Raw genomic sequence first — 21,751 nt, forward strand, 5'->3', positions numbered from 1 at the left:
TGTGGCTCGTTGACCTGATGAGCCAGGCGATGGCTTAAAACAGGGGTGGGGAACCCCCGGCCTCCGGGCCGTATACGGCCTATGAGACCATTTCTACCAGCCCGCAACGCAATAAGATTTTTATATTTTATATGTGCACTAACCCTAACCGTTCGCTAAACTCCGCGAGCTGCGAGTAGCAGCGGTAGCGTATTTTTGCCTTTCGTATCCTGAAATTTCTTTCGTAACAAGGGGAAATATTTTCCCGTTTTCTGAGATAAAATAGACGGTTATGTTATGTCTGAGTCAAGGTCAGGGTCAGTGAACACAGCATGTGATGTACGTAGTGGGCTGCACTGATTGACAAGGACAGATGAGTTTGGATAAAATTAACGCTCTTCGTCGGAGTTTGGAGGCTCAACAAGCAGCTTTCACACGACCATGTACCGACAGAGAGAATATTACGCAAGTTTTGTGGTGAGTGAATTAATAGCCACGAAGCTGAAACCTCACGCCGAAGGAGAGTTCGTGAACGTGCCTCGTAGCCGCCGCTGAGGCGCTCGCGCCGGACAACGTAAAATTGTTTCAAAGCGTGAATTTTTTTTCGTGAATAACTATTGAACTAAGACGTATATTGTTATGATTCCAGTGGCTATCGGTATGTTTTTTATGGTCAAGGAATCTAAATATGTAGTCAAAGTATATGTGGGACTAATATTTATGGTGGAAATCACAATATGCCAGGAATTGTTGCGCTTGGCGGAGGTCTGCGCTCTCCGAGTGCTTTCTAGTTATTATTATTGTCTTTATCTTTCTTTCTTCATTTATTTTCTTGATTATCTTGTTGTATTGCAGTTTTTGTGAGTAGAGGCCTCGAACAGGCCCTTACTGGTCTCTTGCCTCAACTCTGCACCTCTTTTTTTTTTTTTTTTTTTTTTATGTATGATCATGAAAACATATTTTACTTTGTCATTTTATTCTATTTTTTTGGTGATTTTATATGCATGTGTGCTAAATAAATAATTCGAACTCAAATGCAGTAATCATGAGACTTAGTAACACAGTGGTTATAGAATTTTTTTTGTCTTTTTTTTTGCATCCCTAGGTATGTGTTCATAATAGTATGGCCCTCGGAGGACTTTATAAAAATTGAAATGGCCCTCGATATGAAAAAGGTTCCCCACCCCTGGCTTAAAACCAATAGGTCGGATTCACGAAACGTTCTTACGAACAAATTTGTTCTTAAGTTCCATTTACGAACATTTTACGAAGATTGTGGCATTCACCAATTTTTTCTTATCCTGGATTTATGCGTAGGTAAGAACAAATCCTACGAACACTCAGGAGTCCTCTTACGCACATTTCAGTGCTGACATGTTGGCATGGTTGTGTTTTCTTGTGCAGTTCAATAAAATTCAATATTACAATGATAATTCTGTCATATTTATTTATTTCCTATTTTTGGTGATTTACGGAGAATTATAAAATTACGTAAACGTGCCAATGACTTAACATGGTATGGTAGTACAGAGACCACCCAAAATGGCCCTTAAAAGAGTGCCTCACACCCCGTATTCATGGAGCACCCCCCACAAAATATTCCAGTGGACACAGTTAAATGCCTTTTCCAGTTCAATAGAACACATGTGTCTGGTTGGGCAAACTCCCACGAACCCTCAAGCACCCTGCGGATGGTATAGAGCAGGGCCAGCGTTCCACGGCCAGGACAAAAACCATAGAGCAAGAAGCAGCAAAATGCCCAAAGCTTGCCTCTCCACGCCTGATTTCTGACGCCGTGTTGAACAATCAAGAAAGGATGGCTAACACGCTTGATAAAATTGCCTCAACCCTGATGACTATAGCCAACACGCTGAAAGAAATCAACGAGAATGTAAAAAAAATAAACGTGTAAAAGCTGTGCTCTGAAACCGGTCTCTTTTTTTTCTTTTTGAAGTGAATCAAGACTGTTAGACTGAAATTGTGACAATAATGCATTTTATTCACAAATGGGCAATTAATCGCGCTCGAAGGTGAACCGCGTGCCTGCAGTCTGGCCCCATCATTGCGTCAGGACGCACATCCTCACGGGGTTGTGGCTCTGTGTCCAAACACATCCAGGGGCCCTTTAATACTGGGACATCCATTCATTCCGTTCATTCATTCATTCAGTTCATTTATTTACATTTCTATAGTTTTATATTTTATATTTATATTCTATTTTTAATTTATTCTATTTTATTTCTTATTTTATTCTATTTTTATTTTTATTATTTTTAATATTTTTTAAACAGTGCTGTACGTTTCTTTGGGGAGATGCTAATTTCCCTAAAGAGAGAGTAATAGATTGACTGTGAATAGATGTAAATGTATAAATAAAAAAATTGTATTGTATCCTGAAATGGCGATGAAGTGAAAAGCAGCATTTTGGAGCAGTTGGCGTTAACTGAGAAAGGCCATTGAGTTTTGAGAGGCCAAAAATAAGCATTGATATTTGACCTTTTGAAGATTAAAGGTCAAAGGAGCTTTGATTCAAACCAACATACTATAGTTCAACTATATCACATTGTACCACAGCTGTCATCTTTACTACTGTTATCAATTAACTTCAACCACATTAAGCAACTATATATATACAATAAAGTACACCGAGTTAAGAGGTAAGCATCATTGTAGTATCTTAAAAGTGTCCTCTGCTACAATACAGGAATCAGGGACACACTGAGCAATAAATGCTGGTAATGGGCCATCAATGGATATATATATATATATTTTTTATATATATATATATATATATATTTTTTTTTTTTATTTTTTTTTTTTTAATAAAATTTCATAATGTTTTTATGTAATGCATTTAAGAAAGGAAGGTGACCCATTTGAATACAAAATTAAAATATAAATACATAACGCAGCAAAAAATCAATATTTTATTTGCACTTGAGAACTTTAATGTCTTTTCATCCTCTATTATCTTTTTTATAATCCAATAGTGACTTTTCTTGGGGTTGGCAACACTGAGCATGGGAGGAAGGAAGGAAGTTTATTGATCTATATGCGAAGCTTCGAACAAAAATTGAAAAGCATTTAAATGTGTTATTTTATCTCTCCTTGTCTACTATTTTCCCCTGATTGGTCGCAGAGAAGGTGCATAGCATCATTTTTTGAGCTCCAGGTAAATGCTAAAAATGTCCTCTTCATGAACCAAGGCAATGGCCCTGCCGACCCTCACAACTCGGGCGCCCTCACAGTTCCAAAACCCTGGCGCATACATGGACTGGCAGCGGGAGCGGAGAGCTGAGAAGCAGCATGTTTTGGAGACACATGCGCGGTACCTGGAACGGCAAAGCTTTTGCAATGAGAGACATGATGTCTGGACCTCCAGATTCTACTTCTACAGGAGGTAATCGACTCGGAACCTCGGTGAATTTCATAAACACAGAAATAAATCGTTTGTGAGACTCCATGTTTTAATATATCCTTAAAGTCAATGTGCCATGTTAAACAACATATGAATTAGTTTACTGCTCTATTGAGGACAAGTAAACATATCTCGTTAATTCTTCCCACTTGTCTCTTTTTTTATTGTGTGTTTTAGCATCTCAGAATACCATAAGCAACGTCTAAAAGAAGAGCGCAAATCTACTTTGGAGTGCCGCAGGAATCAGATCCAGACTTTGCTTAAGGAGGAGATGAACCAACTAGAGGCAGAGCTCAGAGAGTTGGACCATGACAGGAAGACACAGAGAGGTCAGCACCGACAGAAAAAAGGGGAGCATAGTACAGAGAGACAGGAAAGTAGGGAAAAGGTGGGATATTTCTTCTTAATTCCTGCAAAATAATGAACTCTGGGAGAAGGGTGAACAGGAAATGTACAACCTTCACTTTTATTTTGCCACAGGTTGAAACAGAGTTGCACAAAGACCATGTTGTCGGTCAGTGGCTGAAGCAGTTGTCTGAGAAGAAAAAGGTAAAACAATAATGTCATATCAATCCAGCCACCAGATGTGTACATCAATGACATGTCCAACACACACTACCTGCTGCCTCCAGACATGTTTGCATGATCTCTTCTGTCTCTGACATCCTCTGTCTTTCCAAACGTGCAGTGGCAAGTGTCACAGCAGGAGGAAAGACGGTTTGAAAATGATTATGAGAGAACCCGAAATCTGGTTCTCGAGAGGATGAAGCAAGCAGGGCAGCAAAATAGGCCAGATGAGAAGAAGAGGATGGAAGACCTTTGTAAACACATGGAGGAACTGAAGCTAAAGGAGGTAGGAGATGTGTACTTGGAAGGAACTTTTTCTGCAACATGTGAAGTTACAAATTCATCAAATTCTCTCTTAGACAACTGAACTGAAGGTGGAGCAGAAAGCTCTGATGTTCAAGCAAAGGCAGCTCCAGAAGATAGAGAAGGAAATGAAACAAATGGAAGAGAGAGAGAAGCCAGAAATGCAGTAAGAGAATGTCGTCCTAATAATGTGGGCTGATTTCCTAGTCTAGTCAGGCAGCCCTTTGATTGCATTTGTCCCAACAGACGATTCCTGGTGCGCCATTATCACACTCAGATGATGCAAAGAGCTGAGCAAGTGCAGGCAGAACTGGTTAGTCTGCTGAATTTCTTAACTTGTATCGTGGACCTTTGACTTTCACAAACATTAAACTCTTTTGTGCTGAACAGGAGGCTGAGCGTAAAATACTGGCAGCCTTGATGGAAGGTGAGGAAGAGGAGATGATGAAGAGGTCACACGGGGAGAGGGCAGTCGCTGACGTGGCCTGGATGGAGTGTGCGATCGAGGAGCAGCTTCAGATGGAGAGAGAGAGGGAGGCTAAGATCGAGGACCTGAACAGGTGAGTGCTTAGGTGCTGTCAAATCTGACTACCATCGCCAGTTAAACCAGGAATCTCATGTGATTCAGGCAAGAAGCTCAGCGGTTGTGGGAACAAGAGCCACAGAGGGAGAAAGAGAGAAAAGCAAGAGAGCTGCTCATGCAAAAGGTCGATTGTTTTAAACTCAAATAAAATGTTTCTCATCGTATTCAGCATTTAATCGCTGTGCTCTGGTCTTCCTCGTATGAAGGTGCTGTCAGATAAGCAGCAGAAGCTGATGATGAAGATACAGGAAAACCGCAAGGCTCAGCAGGAGTCGCGAAAGAGACGAGAAGAGCTAATCCACGAGCTAAACAGAGAGAGATCTTAGACACCAGAGAAAGAGGAGCAAAAAGCTGTCTATGATTGTGGTCTCAAGAGTTGAATCCTCAGGTTGGATCATCCTGCAAAGTTCTCTGCACAATATTGTTAGAACCTATTAAAATACAATTCCTTTTTATTGTCTCTATTATTATTGTTGGTGCAGCAGAAGCACCAGGAGCAATGGAGGAGCAATGCAGCACAGAGCAGGAGGAGGAGGAGAAGGAGGAGGAGGAATTTCAGTTCAAATATGACTGAAATGGTTTTAGATTCACAGCAGTTCTCAATCAGCCTGGATATAAGTACAAAAAATCTGAGGGATGTGTCATTTTTACCAGCGTTTACATTGGTTTTGAGCTTGTTGATACCATGATTCCTGTCGGGAGATGGAGTCCATGGGAGTCTTTTCCCAGGCATCACATGAGAATCTTTCATTTTCCTGCTAGATTTTATTTTGCACTTTTGTTTCCAAAATGTATATAATGGTTAATAAAAAATAAAATCCAATAAGAACCCTAACCCTAACTCATTCAGTCAATTGTGATTTATTATATATAAAAAAGGCAAACGAGATTTTAGGCAGCACACACCCAAGATGGCTAACCCACATAAGTACAGAGGCCCAGACCCTTCTGTGTTGATGGCTGGACCTGCTCCGGCTTCTCTTGATAACCCCTGATAATCCCAAGAAACCTGAAACCCAGACAGTTCACCCTCATGATTCCAAACGGACATTGTCAGTGGTGGTAATTGGGGAGACAATGGAGGAAATGTATGTCAATCAGAGACGAGAAGACTGGGTCAAGAGTACATGTGTTGGACTTCATTTTCCTCACGATGTTTGAGATTTCCTGTAAAAAACAGGAAGGATGAAACAGAGGGAGTCGACGGTGGGTGGATGCAGTTTACAAAGTAGAACAGATTCAGCTAATTTTAGTGTGGAAATAGTTAGTTCTCTCCATCCTTAAGATGGTTAGACAGAGGCCCCATGCACAGCTCTGTGCTTATTCTCTGTCTGTTAAATAAACTGAATTGGTCTTACTTAAACTCAGTCCTGGTCATCCTTTCACCAAGAGATCCACAAACTTATTCTCGAAATTTCAATGTGGCCCTAAAATTTTCTTTCGTCATAGAAATTTGATATAGTTCGAACTCAAATCTTCACAATCCATTCATCATTCATCCATCCGAAAAGCGTTGAACGTTAATACTAAATTGGTGCACTAGAGGGCGCTGCAGTCCCTTTGGTTCATGTCACATTTCGCCAAGTGAAGAAGAAATGGATGACGTTACCGTTGAGTTCCGCTGCTGCATGTAAACAAAGCAGTGGAAGATTGTAAGATCCGCTCCTTTTAAACCGTTTAAATAGTCCTTCATCTGGACCCCGATCGACAGCCTGTATAATGGAGTTCTGCTACGACTGAATCACCACCAGCAGGATGTCCATGGAAGATCCGTTTTTCGTCGTTAAGGGGTCAGAACTGTTCAGATTATATTAATGATCTCATGCTAACGAGCTAACGGTTAGTGTGCTGGTAACCGACCGAGAGCTTGTGACTAATGTGCAATGGATGTAATCACAATGCATATTTTCACAAAGAAATTAAGGAGAGTTTAATAAGTTCAAAATGTGAGATTAGCGCTTCCATTACCCCTTTTGAGGTATGGTATAAAATCGATGCCTCATTTGCTCTGGCATCGGAGACAATAGTAAGTAAAGCCTCGCACTACAGAGGGATTTTTAAAATAATTTTTTTTCGCTTTGATGTGTGAATTAGTGAAATAAACCAAGGAGCAAATGTTCACTGATAATGCCCTTTTCAAGAGTCAGGACTTGTATCTATACAGATATCTAATACTGAATTATTCAGTTAGAGTCTTGACTTGTTAGCTAACCTCAGCTGTACAATCGTATCAAATATTTATTATTTATATAGTGTCCATAATAAAACATGGTCTCGAGGCGCTTTGGTCTGACCCCCAACAGGCTCATGCGGTTCCCCTCCTGCTTCTGGCTGGCTGGGAAAAGGAGAAGAAAAGGAAGGAGGACAGATAGAGGAGAGAATAGTCATTCATCGCAGTGACATTTGAGACTGAAGAAGCTAACAGTAGTGTTTCTGTATATGTTGTCATAGTCTCATAGGTTAGACATCTACTGTAGTGATATTTCTGCTTTTTTCTAAACATGATGGAATTTTCTCAAAGTCCATATTTATCAGAATTTGTTGAGTAAATTCTGTCTGAAGTTTAATTGGTATGACAGAACCCTGTAACTGGAAGAAACCTTGAGCGGAACAAGGCTCATATGGGGTGGGGGGGCGTCCTGCTGATGGCTGCCTGTTCAGATAAGGAGGAGAAGGGAGAGGACAGATGGAGAGAATAGACTTACATCGTGTAAATATAGGGTTAATTCAGGGTTAACCCCTAACCTTCATTACAATAGGCTATGAGGGGAGAGAGGAGCGATACCTGTAGTTGGATACATAGAGAGGGGGAGGAGAGGGGAGAGAAGGGCAAGTAAATGTGTTAAAGACATCATTACTGTCCTGGGGGAGGAGAAGACAGGATAGGAAGGGGGCGGAGAGGAGAAAGAGCCATGAACCAGCATAGTGACAGAGACCGGTCAGGTGATCATGTTTCTGGACCTCGACAGCCTCGGCCTTTAGCAGCATAGCTAAGATGCTAACCTAATAATGAGATGACCCTGTTCTAAATATGATGATTAGTGGGATTCTTTTTTTAAGTCTAAGGTTTTAAGTCTAATCTTATAGTAGACATGGAGTCAGCCTCCCGTTCCTGGACAGAGAGCTGGTTCTACAGGAGGGGGCCTGGTAGCGGAATGCTCGGCCCCCCATTCCACTTTTAAACATTCTGGAGACCACAAATAAAATGGCGTTATTCAATTTTTCTGTCAACCATAAAGAATCTCTTAAAATAAAATATTTGTTTTTTGGAACCTCTCCTGCTGGTGTGGAAAAACTACTGTATTGTTGTGCTGCTCCCTATAGGCAGAGTACACAGAGCACGTAGGGTTCCAATTATGGGGGGGGGGGGGGGGGGGGGGGGCTAGGGTTAGGGCTCCCAAAATCAAGGTTGTTAAAAAAGTCATGATAATTACTACGTTACCAAAATTATAAAAATAAGTTAATGGGCAAACTGTTGTATTTTTGAATTGTGTACCCAAGTTGGGAAAATTACATATTTTTACCTGATGTATAATGGGGGGGGGCAGCCCCAGCCCCAGCCCCAGCCCCTCCCTGCAATTGTTTTACATTTTCTTGACCGCTTTATTCCTTCCAGGCTCATAAGGAGGGTGCTGGAGCCTGTCCCAGCTGCATACCTTGGTACCTTGCTCATGGGTACCTCGGCATTGCTCTGAAGGTGTTCTGGCACCTCCCCCACCACCAGAGTTCTCCTATTAACCCTGACCCTATTCCTAACCCCAACCTTCTCCCACCCCTCACCCTAACCCTAACCTTCTCCCACCCCTCACCCTAACCCCAACCTTCTCCCACCCCTCACCCTAACCCTCTCCCACCCCTCACCCTAACCTTCTCCCACCCCTCACCCTAACCTTCTCCCACCCCTCACCCTAACCCCAACCTTCTCCCACCCCTCACCCTAACCCTAACCCTAACCTTCTCCCACCCCTCACCCTAACCCCAACCTTCTCCCACCCCTCACCCTAACCCTAACCTTCTCCCACCCCTCACCCTAACCTTCTCCCACCCCTCACCCTAACCCCAACCTTCTCCCACCCCTCACCCTAACCCTAACCTTCTCCCACCCCTCACCCTAACCCCAACCTTCTCCCACCCCTCACCCTAACCTTCTCCCACCCCTCACCCTAACCCTAACCTTCTCCCACCCCTAACACTAATCCTAACCCCAACCTTCTCCCACCCCTCACCCTAACCCTAACCTTCTCCCGCCCCTAACCCTAAATCCAACCTTCTCCCACCCCCACCCCTAACCCTATTCCTAACCCCAACCTTCTCCCACCCCTCACCCTAACCCTAACCTTCTCCCATCCCTAACCCTCATCCCAACCCTAACCCCCAACCTTAAACCTAACCTTTTCCCACCCCTTACCCCTGCCCTAACCCTAACGTTAATCCTAACCATCTACCTACTTGCCATATCACCAAAGTCTTCTCAGACTGGGTGATTCAGCTCTCTCCCCTATTCTGTCCAGGACTGTCCGATCCCTGGCTAATAGCCTCCCCCCAGGGGCCCTCACCCTCCGCACTCCCCTGCTATCCCGATCAGTATGCCAGTGCAAAAAAAGTTTTATCCCAAACCCTAACCCTAGCCCTAACCCTGACCCTAACCCCCACCACCAGAGTTCTCTGGACTGGTCTAACCCCCTAACCCTGACCCTAGCCCTGATCCTGACCCTAACCCTGACCCTAACCCCCACCACCAGAGTTCTCTGGACTGGTCTAACCCTAACCCCCTAACCCTAACCCTCTAACCCTAACCCTGATCCTAACCCCCACCACCAGAGTTCTCTGGACTGGTCTAACCCTAACTCCCTAACCTTAGCCCTAACCCTAACCCCCACCACCAGAGTTCTCTGGACTGGTCTAACCCCCTGACCCTAGCCCTAACCCTGACCCTAACCCTAGCCCTAACCCTGACCCTAACCCCCACCACCAGAGTTCTCTGGACTGGTCTAACCCTAACCCCCTAACCTTAGCCCTAACCCTCTAACCCTGACCCTAACCCCCACCACCAGAGTTCTCTGGACTGGTCTAACCCTGACCCTGACCCTAACCATAGCCCTAACCCTCTAACCCTAACCCTGACCCTAACCCCCACCACCAGAGTTCTCTGGACTGGTCTAACCCTAACCCCCTAACCTTAGCCCTAACCCTCTAACCCTGACCCTAACCCCCACCACCAGAGTTCTCTGGACTGGTCTAACCCTGACCCTGACCCTAACCCTAGCCCTAACCCTCTAACCCTAACCCTGACCCTAACCCCCACCACCAGAGTTCTCTGGACTGGTCTAACCCTAACCCCCTAACCTTAGCCCTAACCCTCTAACCCTGACCCTGACCCTAACCCCCACCACCAGAGTTCTCTGGACTGGTCTAACCCTGACCCTGGCCCTAACCCTCTAACCCTCACCCTGACCCTAACCCCCACCACCAGAGTTCTCTGGACTGGACTAACCCTGACCCTGACCCTAACCCTGACCCTGCACTGACAAGACAGCCATTTGCTCCCATTAAGTCTCATGTTAAATTCAGCATGGAAAATCAAGTGAAAAATGCTTTGTTTTTTAACTTGTTTCCCTAGAACATTTAACCTAATGTCAGGAAAAATACAGATTCAGCGATTTTGAGTTCTAACAAGGTTCTAATCCTACACACACACCAATATCTGTCATTGCTAATTAAGTTAACATTTGCACATAATTACGGGTGGCTGCTGTCCTTTATATCAACAGGTTCACTGCAGCTCATTAGCTCACAGCTGCTGCGTTCCTCATGATTTTAAAATCATTCGCTCACACGGCGTTTCCCAAAAATAACAACACTTCACATCAATGCATTTTAATGTCTCACATAAACATCTAAGCCTTAGATATTTATTTTAGATTCTAAGCTTTGAGTGGTTTCTGCTACTATGTCCCTCTACCACCATGTTTTACTTAACTAACCCTAACTAACTAACTAACTATTATTACTAATATCGTATTATTAATACTATTAGCAGTATTATTACTGTTAACACTGATGACTGCAGCTCGTACATGACTGATCTGGTCTGTCTGTGCTTTTGGTCTCCGTAGCTCGACAGAAGTAGGATATTTTTTTAAACCTCAGAGTTACAACATCAATTTCATGTCATTTGTGTAACAGTGAAGTACAGAAGGCAGTGAATGCAGCACAGAGTCTCCATCAAAGATGGAGTGAACTCCTGTTACAGGCGGGCGGGGCCTCCAAGGAGGAATTGGACTGGACAACAAATGAGCTTCGAAACAGTCTTCGCTCCATTGAATGGGACCTGGAAGACCTTGATGAGACCATCAATATCCTTTTCAAGAGGAACCATTCATTTCACAAGTATCTCTTAAATGGCAACATAAAAAGTTTCTTAACTTTCTTAAGCATTGTTGAATCCAACCCGAGAAAGTTCCACCTAGACATAGCTGAGATGTCAAAGAGGAAGCACTTCATCAGCAACACGAGGCAAATTGTCAAGGTGCAATTCCAAATAACACACTTCTGTAAGCTTGTTTTTATGTAGTATTATGATGTCGTATTAGCCCCTTCCTGATTACTGGTTTTTTGCTAAATTATCACAGTAAATGTTTCAGATCATCACTAAAAATTCCATGCTATGGTATCCTAATTAAATACAAAATGCAGTTTTTTTAAATGATGATGATTATTTCTTTTAACAGACTCAAAAGTCTTTTAATAAAATCAAGTATTTCTGTATTCTGTGCAAAAACTTTAGAAAAAAGTAGGGTTACTAATAAGTACAAGATCAATAGAAAATTATTGATACAGCAAAATAAAATAAAATGTACAGTTAGGAACAGGTATATTTTACAATGTGGGATATTGCACAAAGAGCGCTGGCAGCTCCTTCGCTGGGGTGTCATTTTCCAGGACCAGGATTCAGAAAGTTTAGTCACTGCAGTCTTTTTGATCAATTAGTAGAATTTTGAAAATCAAAATGGTGGAGCATGCCAGCTGTCTGCCAAGTCACTAACTTCTACCACAGATGAGCGATGATGTTGAACCCAGGATCATATTCGGAGGTGCACATGCTCAATGCTTTTCAGGGGGAATCATTTTAGGACAAATAAATGATTTATTCACCAAGAAGCCACTCATCCTGCATCATGCCGGCTTGCAGGCTGTTCCCAACAACATTGGCCAGAATGTTCTGGTAGTTGAATCTTAGCAACTGGACCTTTCAGTTTCTTGAAGATGTTTTACCTGTCATCCAAGAGGCTTCATCAATCCCGATGAAGCCTCTTGGATGGGAGGGGACCCCAGGGAGGACCCAGGACATGCTGGAGTGACCATGTTGGTTGGCCTCAGAATGCCTTGGAATCCTCATTCTGACGAGCTGGAGGAAGTATCCAGGCAGAGGCAAGTCTGGGTGTCCCTGCTCAGACTGCTGCCCCATGACCTGGGACTAGATAAGCGGGAGAAGATAGATGCATAGGTTTGGATTTTTTTCCTTATTAAATGAAATCATTAAAAACTACATTGTTTATTTTTATAGGTTATATTTGTCTTGGTTATCAGAAAGGGGCCAAATACTTTTTCACATCACTGTACCTGTTACTGACTGGATCATCTGTTTGTTTGGCAAAAAGTAAATGTGAAGACTTGTTTTGACTGTTTTGAAGGAAATTAAGGAGCAGATGTCGAGTCCAGCTGATGTCTCAATGGACAAAAAGTACAAAAATGTAAGTGATAGATTCCTGCATTTTAATAAATTATTTCACTTAATGCAAATAAAGCTAATGAATTATGTAGTTAACATCTGCATTAAAGTCTTTAAAATAATTTTTAACCATGCTAATCATCCAAAATATTCAAAATATTTTAACCAGCATTTTAAAGTTGCAACATGTATCTAATCAATATTCCTTAAAATTAGTTTTTGATCATTTCATCGTAAAAGGTGACTATCATCTATGCAAAATGCTAACAAAGAACAACAATCATTTGTATCACGATGAAACAGAATCAATTAATAGAAACCACCTGGACATGAGAGTCCATCGTCTGCAGTGAGTGTGGAGGTTTAACGGTAGCAGCAATCTTGAGCTGTGCACATTAAATTACAGTCGGGCCAGAATCAATCGACAAGACTACCCTAACCCTAAACCAACCCTAAACCAACCCTAACCCCTAACCCTAAACCAACCCTAACCCTCTAACCCCAACCCTAACTCTAACCCCTAACCCTAACCCTCTAACCCTAACCCCAACCCCAACCCTAACCCCAACCCTCTAACCCCAACCCTAACTCTAACTCTAACTCTAACCCTCTAACCCTCTAACCCTAACCCCAACCCCAACCCCTAACCCCAACCCTAACGCTAACCCCTAACCCTAACCCCTAACCCTAACCTTAACCCTCTAACCCCAACCCTAAACCTAACCCTAACCCTAACCCTAACCCTAACCCTCTAACCCTAACCCTCTAACCCTAACCCTAACCCCTAACCCTAACCCCTAACTCTACCCTGACCCTAACACAATTATTAAATATTACATTTGATATATATTATGGAATTGGAAATGTATTAAAGCTAAATTAATTTGGCATTTAGGGAGTTAAAATGGCAGGGTTGAAAAAAGGAAAACATTGCGCATATATATATTTTTTTTAAAAAGCGATGCCACAGCAGGCACTATATAAGGGACGCAAGTTTGGAAAAAAGAATTGCTTTTCAACCAGCGTAGGAAACACATCGTCCACAGCCATTACAGTGAGCCAGCTTCTGGTTATTTAGTGTGCCCTACCTGAGGAAGACCCATAGGGGGTCGAAACGTCGTTTTTTGGCACACTCTTCTTTAGTTATTTAGTAAAAAAGACTTATTGAATTTTGGATTTATTTTACTTACCTTTTACAAAATACTTACCTTTTTCCTTTTCAAAAAATTGGAAAGTGTTTTCAGTTTAAAACATTCATACTCACCTTTATTTATGGAGCCGGGTTGGACGGAGGTGTGCTATGGCAGGGGTCGCCAGCGTGCCTGTCTTCACCAACAAGGGTATCAGGGTTATGGGAGGTCGGTTGGGAGGAAGGACCGTGCTTTACCTGTCTCATATGGGAGGCAGGGTACATTCCCCTATCCTATCCCTCTAACCCTAACCCAAACCTTAACCCTGACCCTGACCCTAACCCCCTAACCCTGACCCTCTAACCCTAACCTTAACCCTGACCCCCTAACCCTGACCCTCTAACCCTAACCTTAACCCTGACCCCCTAACCCTGACCCTCTAACCCTAACCTTATCCCTGACCCCCTAACCCTGACCCTCTAACCCTAAACCCTCTAACCCTAACCTTAACCTTGACCCCCTAACCCTGACCCTCTAACCCTAACCTTAACCCTAACCCCCTAACCCTGACCCTCTAACCCTAACCTTAACCCTGACCCCCTAACCCTGACCCTCTAACCCTAACCTTATCCCTGACCCCCTAACCCTGACCCTCTAACCCTAAACCCTCTAACCCTAACCTTAACCCTGACCCCCTAACCCTTTTGCAAAATGGCGCTGTCTCAGGCGGCAGCCAGTAGTAGCAGCTCCCTAAACTTAATTGTTCTTTTTAAACTTTCGTAGTGTTTTCTATACTTGTTTACATTCTTTTCTATTTGGTTTTTCTTTCTTTCTTTCCATTTTCAACTGGAGTATTCAGACACCATGTTTTGGAGGCTCGAATACTTTTTTCTCTGTTTTGCGGTGCTTGGGTTATTCGCGGCCCCCATCAGCTGTGCCAAGAAGCGGAGCGGTATTGTCTATACACGCGACCAGCTGATGGCTCTAAGACCACCATCCTTTGTGGTCGGAGAGAAGCCCCAAATCCCTAAGGAGGTGAGGAGGAAACAACGAGGGACTAAGGCTGGAGTTAAACAGAGGATGAAGAGGCGACGTTTTAAACCCTGCGTCCCCGCGGTCATAACGGGGAATGTCAGGTCCCTGGCAAATAAGATGGACGAGCTGGAGGCGCTCACACGGACCCAGCGGGAGTACAGAGAGGCCAGTATCATGTGTTTCACGGAGACATGGCTCCATGGACTGATACCGGACTCTAATGTGACGATCGCTGGTTTCACCACTGTGCGAGCGGACCGAGACACCACCGCGGCCGGTAAGAAGAAAGGAGGGGGACTGGCCGTGTTCGTTAGCAACAGGTGGTGCAGCCCGGAGCATATTCACGTCAAGGAGCGCGTGTGCAGTCCCGACGTGGAACTTATTGCTATCGGACTCCGTCCATACTACTTGCCACGGGAGTTTACTAACGTCATCGCCATCACCGTTTATATTCCTCCGACCGGTAAAGCGGACTCGGCCTGTGACGTCATCTACTCTGTCACGGCTGACCTGCAGACTAAACATCCCGGAGCCTTTATCCTCATCACAGGGGACTTCAATCATGCCTCCCTTAAGTCCACTCTCCCTACATTCCACCAGTATGTCCAGTGCAGCACGAGAGACAGGAAGACTTTGGATCTACTGTATGCTAATGTCACCAGTGCAAACACCTCCACTGCACTCCCTCCGCTAGGCAAGTCCGATCATAATCTCGTGCTGCTCTCCCCATCATACACACCTGTGGTTCAGCAGCAACCAGTCACTGTGAGGACTGTTATGAAATGGTCTGATGGTGCTATGGACTGTCTGCGGGATGCCCTGGAGACCACCAACTGGTCTGCTCTCTGTGAACCACATGGTGAGGACCTGGATGGACTGACAGACTGTGTTTCCGACTACATCAAGTTCTGCACTGAGAACTCCGTCCCCACCAAGAAGGTACGCTGTTACCCAAACAACAAACCATGGGTGACAAGTGACCTGAAGGCCCTTTTGAATAAGAAGAAGAGGGCCTTCACTGCTGGGGACCCGGCTGAGCTCAGGAGTGTTCAGAAGGAACTGAAACGCAGTCTGAAGGAGAGCAAGGACGCCTACAGGAAGAAGCTGGAGGAGAGACTGGAGAGGAACCAGACCAGGGATGTTTGGAGTGGGATGAGGACGATCACTGGCTTCCAGAAGAAAGGAATACGCTCAGCTGATGGGAACGTGGACCAAGCCAATGAGTTGAACCAGTTTTTCAACAGGTTTGACTCTAGCTCCCCCTCCCCCAGCTGTCCCAATATTCCTCTGGATAACAATGGGTCCCCTTCACACCTCCCAGAGCCCCTAACACCTCTGCCAACTTCTTCCCCCTCCCCCCTGCTGACACCCTACATGGATCCCAGCATGTCACCCATCCCCCCGACAGGACTATCCTTCACATCTGGCCAGGTGAGGAGAGAGCTGGAGAGGCTCAACCAGAGGAAGGCTGCCGGACCAGACGGCATCAGCCCACGAGTGCTGAGGAACTGCTCCAGGCAGCTGTGTGGAATACTGCAGCACCTGTTCAACCAGAGCCTTCATCTTCAGAGGATCCCAGTGCTTTGGAAGACATCCTGCCTGGTCCCGGTGCCAAAGAAGACCCATCCTGTGGCACCGAGTGACTACAGGCCAATAGCACTGACCTCCCACATTATGAAGGTCATGGAGCGGCTGGTGCTGTCACACCTCAGACCTCTGGTGAGCCCCTTTCAAGACCCTCTGCAGTTTGCCTATCAGCCCAAGGTGGGGGTTGATGATGCAGTGATATACCTGCTGCAGAGGGCTTACTCCTCCTTGGACAGACTAAACACCACAGTGCGGGTCATGTTCTTCGACTCTTCTGCCTTCAATACCATCCAGCCAAGACTGCTGAGGGCGAAGTTGGAGAAGATGCAGATGGATGCTCCCCTTGTTTCCTGGATCGAGGACGACCTGACAGGTCGGCCACAGGTTGTGAGACTGCGGAGCTGTGTGTCCGACCCCCTGATGAGCAACACAGGAGCTCCTCAAGGAACTGTGCTCTCCCCATTCCTGTTCACCACCTACACAGCCGACTTCCAGTACCACTCTGAGACATGTCATCTCCAGAAGTACTCGGATGACACAGTCATAGTCGGGTGTGTGGAGAATGGACAGGAGGACGAATACAGGGACCTTGTGGAGAGTTTTGTCAGGTGGAGCAGGGAGAACCTTCTGCAGCTCAACGTGACCAAGACGAAGGAGATGGTGGTGGATTTCAGAAAAAGCAAGTCCCCACCCTCCCCAGTCTGCATCAGTGGGAAAGAAGTGGAACTAGTCCCATCTTACAGGTTCCTGGGTGTCCAGCTGGACAATAAACTGGAGTGGTCCACAAACACCGATGCTGTCTACAAGAAGGCCATGAGCAGACTCTACTTCCTCAGGAGACTCAGGTCCTTCAGTGTTTGCAGCAGGATGCTCCACATGTTCTACCAGTCTGTCATGGCTAGCACCATCTTCTTTGCTGCAGTGTGCTGGGGTGCAGGCATTAAAGCAAAGGATGCCAACAGACTCAACAAACTCATCAAAAAGGCAGGGTCTGTTGTTGGCTGTAGACTTGATAACTTGGACGAGGTGGTGAGGGACAGGATGGTGTTGAAACTGCGGACAAGTCATTCCTGCCGTCCGCCATTAAACTCTATAATTCACTCAAACCAACTCAACAATAATTGTGTAATGTTTATGCTGTAATTTTATTTCTAATTTATTCTATATTTATGTATATATGCTTATAATGCTTATAATATGTATATATGATATTATGTATATATTATATATATGCTTATAATATATGCTGTATGTATATATGCTTATAACACTCTAATCTTATCTGTATTTATTTTTTTTCTGTCTCTTTACTCTGCATACGCTGCTACTATAACTCAATTTCCCCACGGGGATGAATAAAGTCCATCTTAATCTTAATCTTAATCTTAACCCTAACCTTAACCCTGACCCCCTAACCCTAACCCTAACCTTAACCCTGACCCTAACCTTAACCCTAACCTTCACCCTGACCCTAACCCCTAACCTTAACCCTGACCCTAACCCCTAACCTTAACCCTGACCCTAACCTTAACCCTGACCCTAACCCCTAACCTTGACCCTGACCCTAACCCAACCTTCCACCTAAATACAATTGTTGCAGCAGAAAAAAAGTGTTTATGAGTTGTAGCTACACTTAAAGGTGATCCATGTTTCTTTCCCAACAGCAGGAAAAAGGTGAACACATCGGTCAGGGTCCAGTCTGGCAACATGGTACAGATAAATATAGCAGATTAGACCAACATCTGCAAAATGCAAATTCCCACTTTCTAGAGGAGCAGCAAGCGCAGCAGCAGGTACTGTCTAGACCAGTCTAATATGCATTAAGAGACGTGAGAGTTATTTGATGTGGTACTTTTGTTTGCTTATGCATCAGTTGATAGCAGGACAGCAAGATGAACAGCTGGAGCTTGTATCAGGAACAATTGGTGTCTTGAAGAACATGTCAGAGAGAATTGGTGTGGAACTGGATGAACAGGCTGTGTAAGACCCTTACTGGGATGCATCGGATTTCTGACCTACTAATTTATGACTAACCTGATATTTTCTTAGAGTTTAGTATATATCTTATCAATTAGATCAGTATCACTAAAGTTGTTCCAAAATTCAGGATTAATTTTCTGAAGTGGTGTTTCTTCTTGCAGGATGTTGGATGATTTCAGTCATGAGGTGGACAAGACACACTCCAAACTGGACAATGTCATGAAGAAACTGGCCAAAGTTTCTCACATGACCAGTGGTAAACTGCCCAGCAACACTGTCTTAGTACATCCCTAATTTCACAACACTATCATTTTTATTTCTTGTATTTCTCCAGCAAATGATCAGCCAATAATAACGAGTTACATCGTCTATTAGTTTTGTTTTCACCAGACAGTTAGATTCAGAATGTCCATTTACTTTTTAACTTAGCATTAGCTCTTTGTATAGATACAGGCCTCAGCACAGCACAGCTTACAGCTGCAAAAAAATAGCAATACACAAAACTGAGCAAGCACACCATGCAGACTCAGCATGTGTGGCTTTGGGGTATCTCCACAGCCATATCATATCTTTCCAAATGGCAGAGGATGATCAGCATAGCATCTGTTTTCAGCAATACTCAACTTTCAGAAGCCATGCAGCAATCTGACAGCATTAGTCAATTTACAGTCTTCATTGAGCAGATTGGGTTGGAAAACACCCAGGATATCTGTGTTCTAGCTGTGTTCCAAACTTTTGTCACTGATTATTAAGAATATTGCTAGTGACAACAATTTGTTGCCACAGTGATCTGAAAGTAATTAAGCCTCTTTTTGCAGATGGACGACAGTGGTGTGCAATCGGTATACTGCTTGCCCTTCTCTTTGTCGTGATCCTCCTGTTCTTCATCCTATGATCAAAATGGACTCCTTTTAGTACATTCATGCTCTTAAAGCCGTGTCTGCTGAGCTCTAAAAGAGCCTACAGAACTTTCCTTCCTGTTTTCTTTATATAACTGTCTTGCAGCCGCACTTGTTTTACTACTGTGCCTCAATGGCAAAAGGTAACAGCATTTATTATAAAATGTATTACTGTATCAGCATCAAAGTATGTTTCAATTCCATCCTGAAAGTAGAGAATACACTGTAAAGAAAGGTTTTGCACATATTCTTTAGCTAACCAAAAGATTTATCAGGAACAAATTGCTAACCCTAAGCATGGTTTTAAATAAAATGTTAAATAATAACAAAAAATACTCTAATTATAAAGGCTATTAAGTATTTGTAGAAGTATAACATTGAAGGAAAAAAAGAATTCAAGTCACGAGATCATCAAGCAAACACTGATAATGCTCCCTGAGAAGCTATCTTGAGCACGCTGTCAATGGGAACTGTATGTGAATGCACAGGAGTCCAAAGCTGCTGCACATTTTTTAAAACCGGGTTGAAAGTTTTGGTTTCCATCCTCTCCAAGCAGCCATCAGAGCAAGAGGTGGGATCAGTTCTGCACAAGTCGCCAGGATACAACAGAGAGACATATAAATTGTTCAAACTTAGACATTCAATTTCTGCTAATACTAACCACATTTTTGGTTCCAATTACTTTAGAAATATGTTAATCTTTAGGGAGGTGCACTCTTGAAAGAAATTCCAGAGATTCCATCTTTGTCAGCTGGATCAACAAATCTTCAAATCCCATGAATATGAACATTTTAATGTTTATGAGGACAGATTTTTGTGAAGGTCACATGGCCTTGGCCCTGCGATTAAACATGATATACAGTTAATTATGATGAAATAACTTGAGGTTTGAGACACATATTAGAATACAATAAATATTGTCAATTGGTCATGTAAATACTATTATTCAAAATGTTCAGTGTTATGTCAACGTAGTTGGTTAACTTGATTGCAATGAAAACAATAAAGACAAACTACTTTACCAGTCCATATTTACTTTCTCTCTAAACTATGAACAGAAATTTAGGGTTAGGTTAGGGTTTAGGGTTGGGTTAGGTTAGGGGTTAGGTTAGGGTTAGGGTTGGATTAGGGTCAGGGTTAGAGGGTTAGAGTTAGGGTTAGCTTAGGGGGTTAGGGTTAGTGGGTTATGGTTTTAGGGTTAGGTTAGAGGGTTAGGTTAGGGTTTAGGGTTAGGTTAGGGGTTAGGTTAGGGGTTAGGTTAGGGTTAAGTTAGAGGGTTAGGTTAGGGGTTAGGGTTAGGTTAGAGGGTTAGGTTAGGGGTTAGGGTTAGAGGGTTAGGGTTAGAGGGTTAGGTTAGGGTTAGAGGGTTAGGGTTGGAGCTAGGGTTAGGGTTAGAGTTAGGGTTAGCATTAGGGTTAGGGTTGGAGTTAGCATTAGCATTTGGGTTAGGGTTAGGGTTGGAGTTAGGGTTAGGGTTAGCATTAGCATTTGGGTTAGGGTTGGAGTAAGGGTTGGGGTTGGAGTTAGGGTTAGGGTTAGGGTTACGGTTAGGGTTGGAGTTTGGGTTAGGGTTAGGGGTTAACATTAGGGTTAGGGTTAGGGTTAACATTAGGGTTAGGGTTAGGGGTGGAGTTAGGGTTAGGGTTAGGGTTGGAGTGTGGGTTAGCATTAAGGTCAGGGTTAGGGTTGGAGTTAGGGTTATGGTTATGGTTGGGGTTAGGGTTAGAGTTAGGGTTAGCATTAGGGTTAGGGTTAGCATTAGGGTTAGAGTTAGGGTTAGGGTTAGGGTTGGAGTTAGGGTTAGGGGTAGGGGTAGCGTTAGGGTCAGGGTTGGAGTTAGGGTTAGGGTTAGCATTAGGGTTAGGGTTAAGGTTGGAGTTAGGGTTATGGTTAGAGTGTGAGATTGAGTGAGTGTGTAAGTGAATGAGTTCCTAAAGCAAACACGCGCACTCACGCGCACACTCGAACGTAATGTTTTTTATCGTAATATTTAAAAGGTCTAATGTGCATGTCTGTGTGTGAGTGAGTGTGAGATTGAGTGAGAGAGTGTGACATTGAGAGAGTGTGTAAGTGACTGAGTTCAGTAGGCACGTGCGTGCGCACGCAATGTTTTTTTAAAGTAGTATTTTGAAAGGTCTAATGTGCATGTGTGTGTGTCTGTGTGTGAGTGAGTGTGAGATTGGGTGAGTGTGTAAGTAACTGAGTTCAGTAGGCACGTGCGTGCGCACGTAATGTTTTTTAACGTAATATTTAGAAAGGTCTAATGTGCATGTGTGTGTGTCTGTGTGTGAGTGAGTGTGAGATTGAGTGAGTGTGTAAGTGACTATGTTCCGCAAGCACACACGCGCACTTACGCGCACATAAGCGCACATGCGCGCATACTTGCACGTAATGTTTTTTAACATAATATTAAGAAAGGTCTAATGTGCATGTGTGAGTGTCTGTGTGTGAGTGAGTGTGAGAATGAGTGAGAGAGTGTGAGATTGAGTGAGTGTGTAAGTGAATGAGTTCCTAAAGCACACATGCGCACACACGCGC

The 21,751-nt window shown here is 43.8% G+C and overlaps 2 protein-coding genes across 2 annotated transcripts; both read left to right on the forward strand.

Moving 5' to 3' along the window:
• Positions 1 to 3,192: 3,192 nt before the first annotated feature.
• Positions 3,193 to 5,230, forward strand: LOC101064297 (trichoplein keratin filament-binding protein-like). Its single transcript, XM_029828309.1, has 9 exons — positions 3,193 to 3,379; positions 3,575 to 3,785; positions 3,878 to 3,946; positions 4,086 to 4,250; positions 4,324 to 4,433; positions 4,514 to 4,580; positions 4,658 to 4,827; positions 4,896 to 4,974; positions 5,057 to 5,230. Exons 1-9 carry the CDS (start codon positions 3,249 to 3,251, stop codon positions 5,174 to 5,176), a joined length of 1,122 nt encoding a protein of 373 aa, XP_029684169.1. The 5' UTR covers positions 3,193 to 3,248; the 3' UTR covers positions 5,177 to 5,230.
• Positions 5,231 to 6,444: 1,214 nt separating this feature from the next.
• stx6 (syntaxin 6) lies at positions 6,445 to 20,240 on the forward strand. The gene is made up of 8 exons (XM_029828499.1): positions 6,445 to 6,640; positions 11,037 to 11,206; positions 11,285 to 11,379; positions 12,545 to 12,604; positions 17,999 to 18,127; positions 18,208 to 18,314; positions 18,476 to 18,570; positions 19,133 to 20,240. The coding sequence occupies exons 1-8, from the start codon at positions 6,606 to 6,608 to the stop codon at positions 19,207 to 19,209; spliced, it is 768 nt and encodes a 255-aa protein (XP_029684359.1). The 5' UTR covers positions 6,445 to 6,605; the 3' UTR covers positions 19,210 to 20,240.
• Positions 20,241 to 21,751: the final 1,511 nt, after the last annotated feature.

The sequence above is a fragment of the Takifugu rubripes genome, chromosome 20 (assembly GCF_901000725.2).
Source record: "Takifugu rubripes chromosome 20, fTakRub1.2, whole genome shotgun sequence".
In the NCBI taxonomy this organism is placed as follows: domain Eukaryota; kingdom Metazoa; phylum Chordata; class Actinopteri; order Tetraodontiformes; family Tetraodontidae; genus Takifugu; species Takifugu rubripes.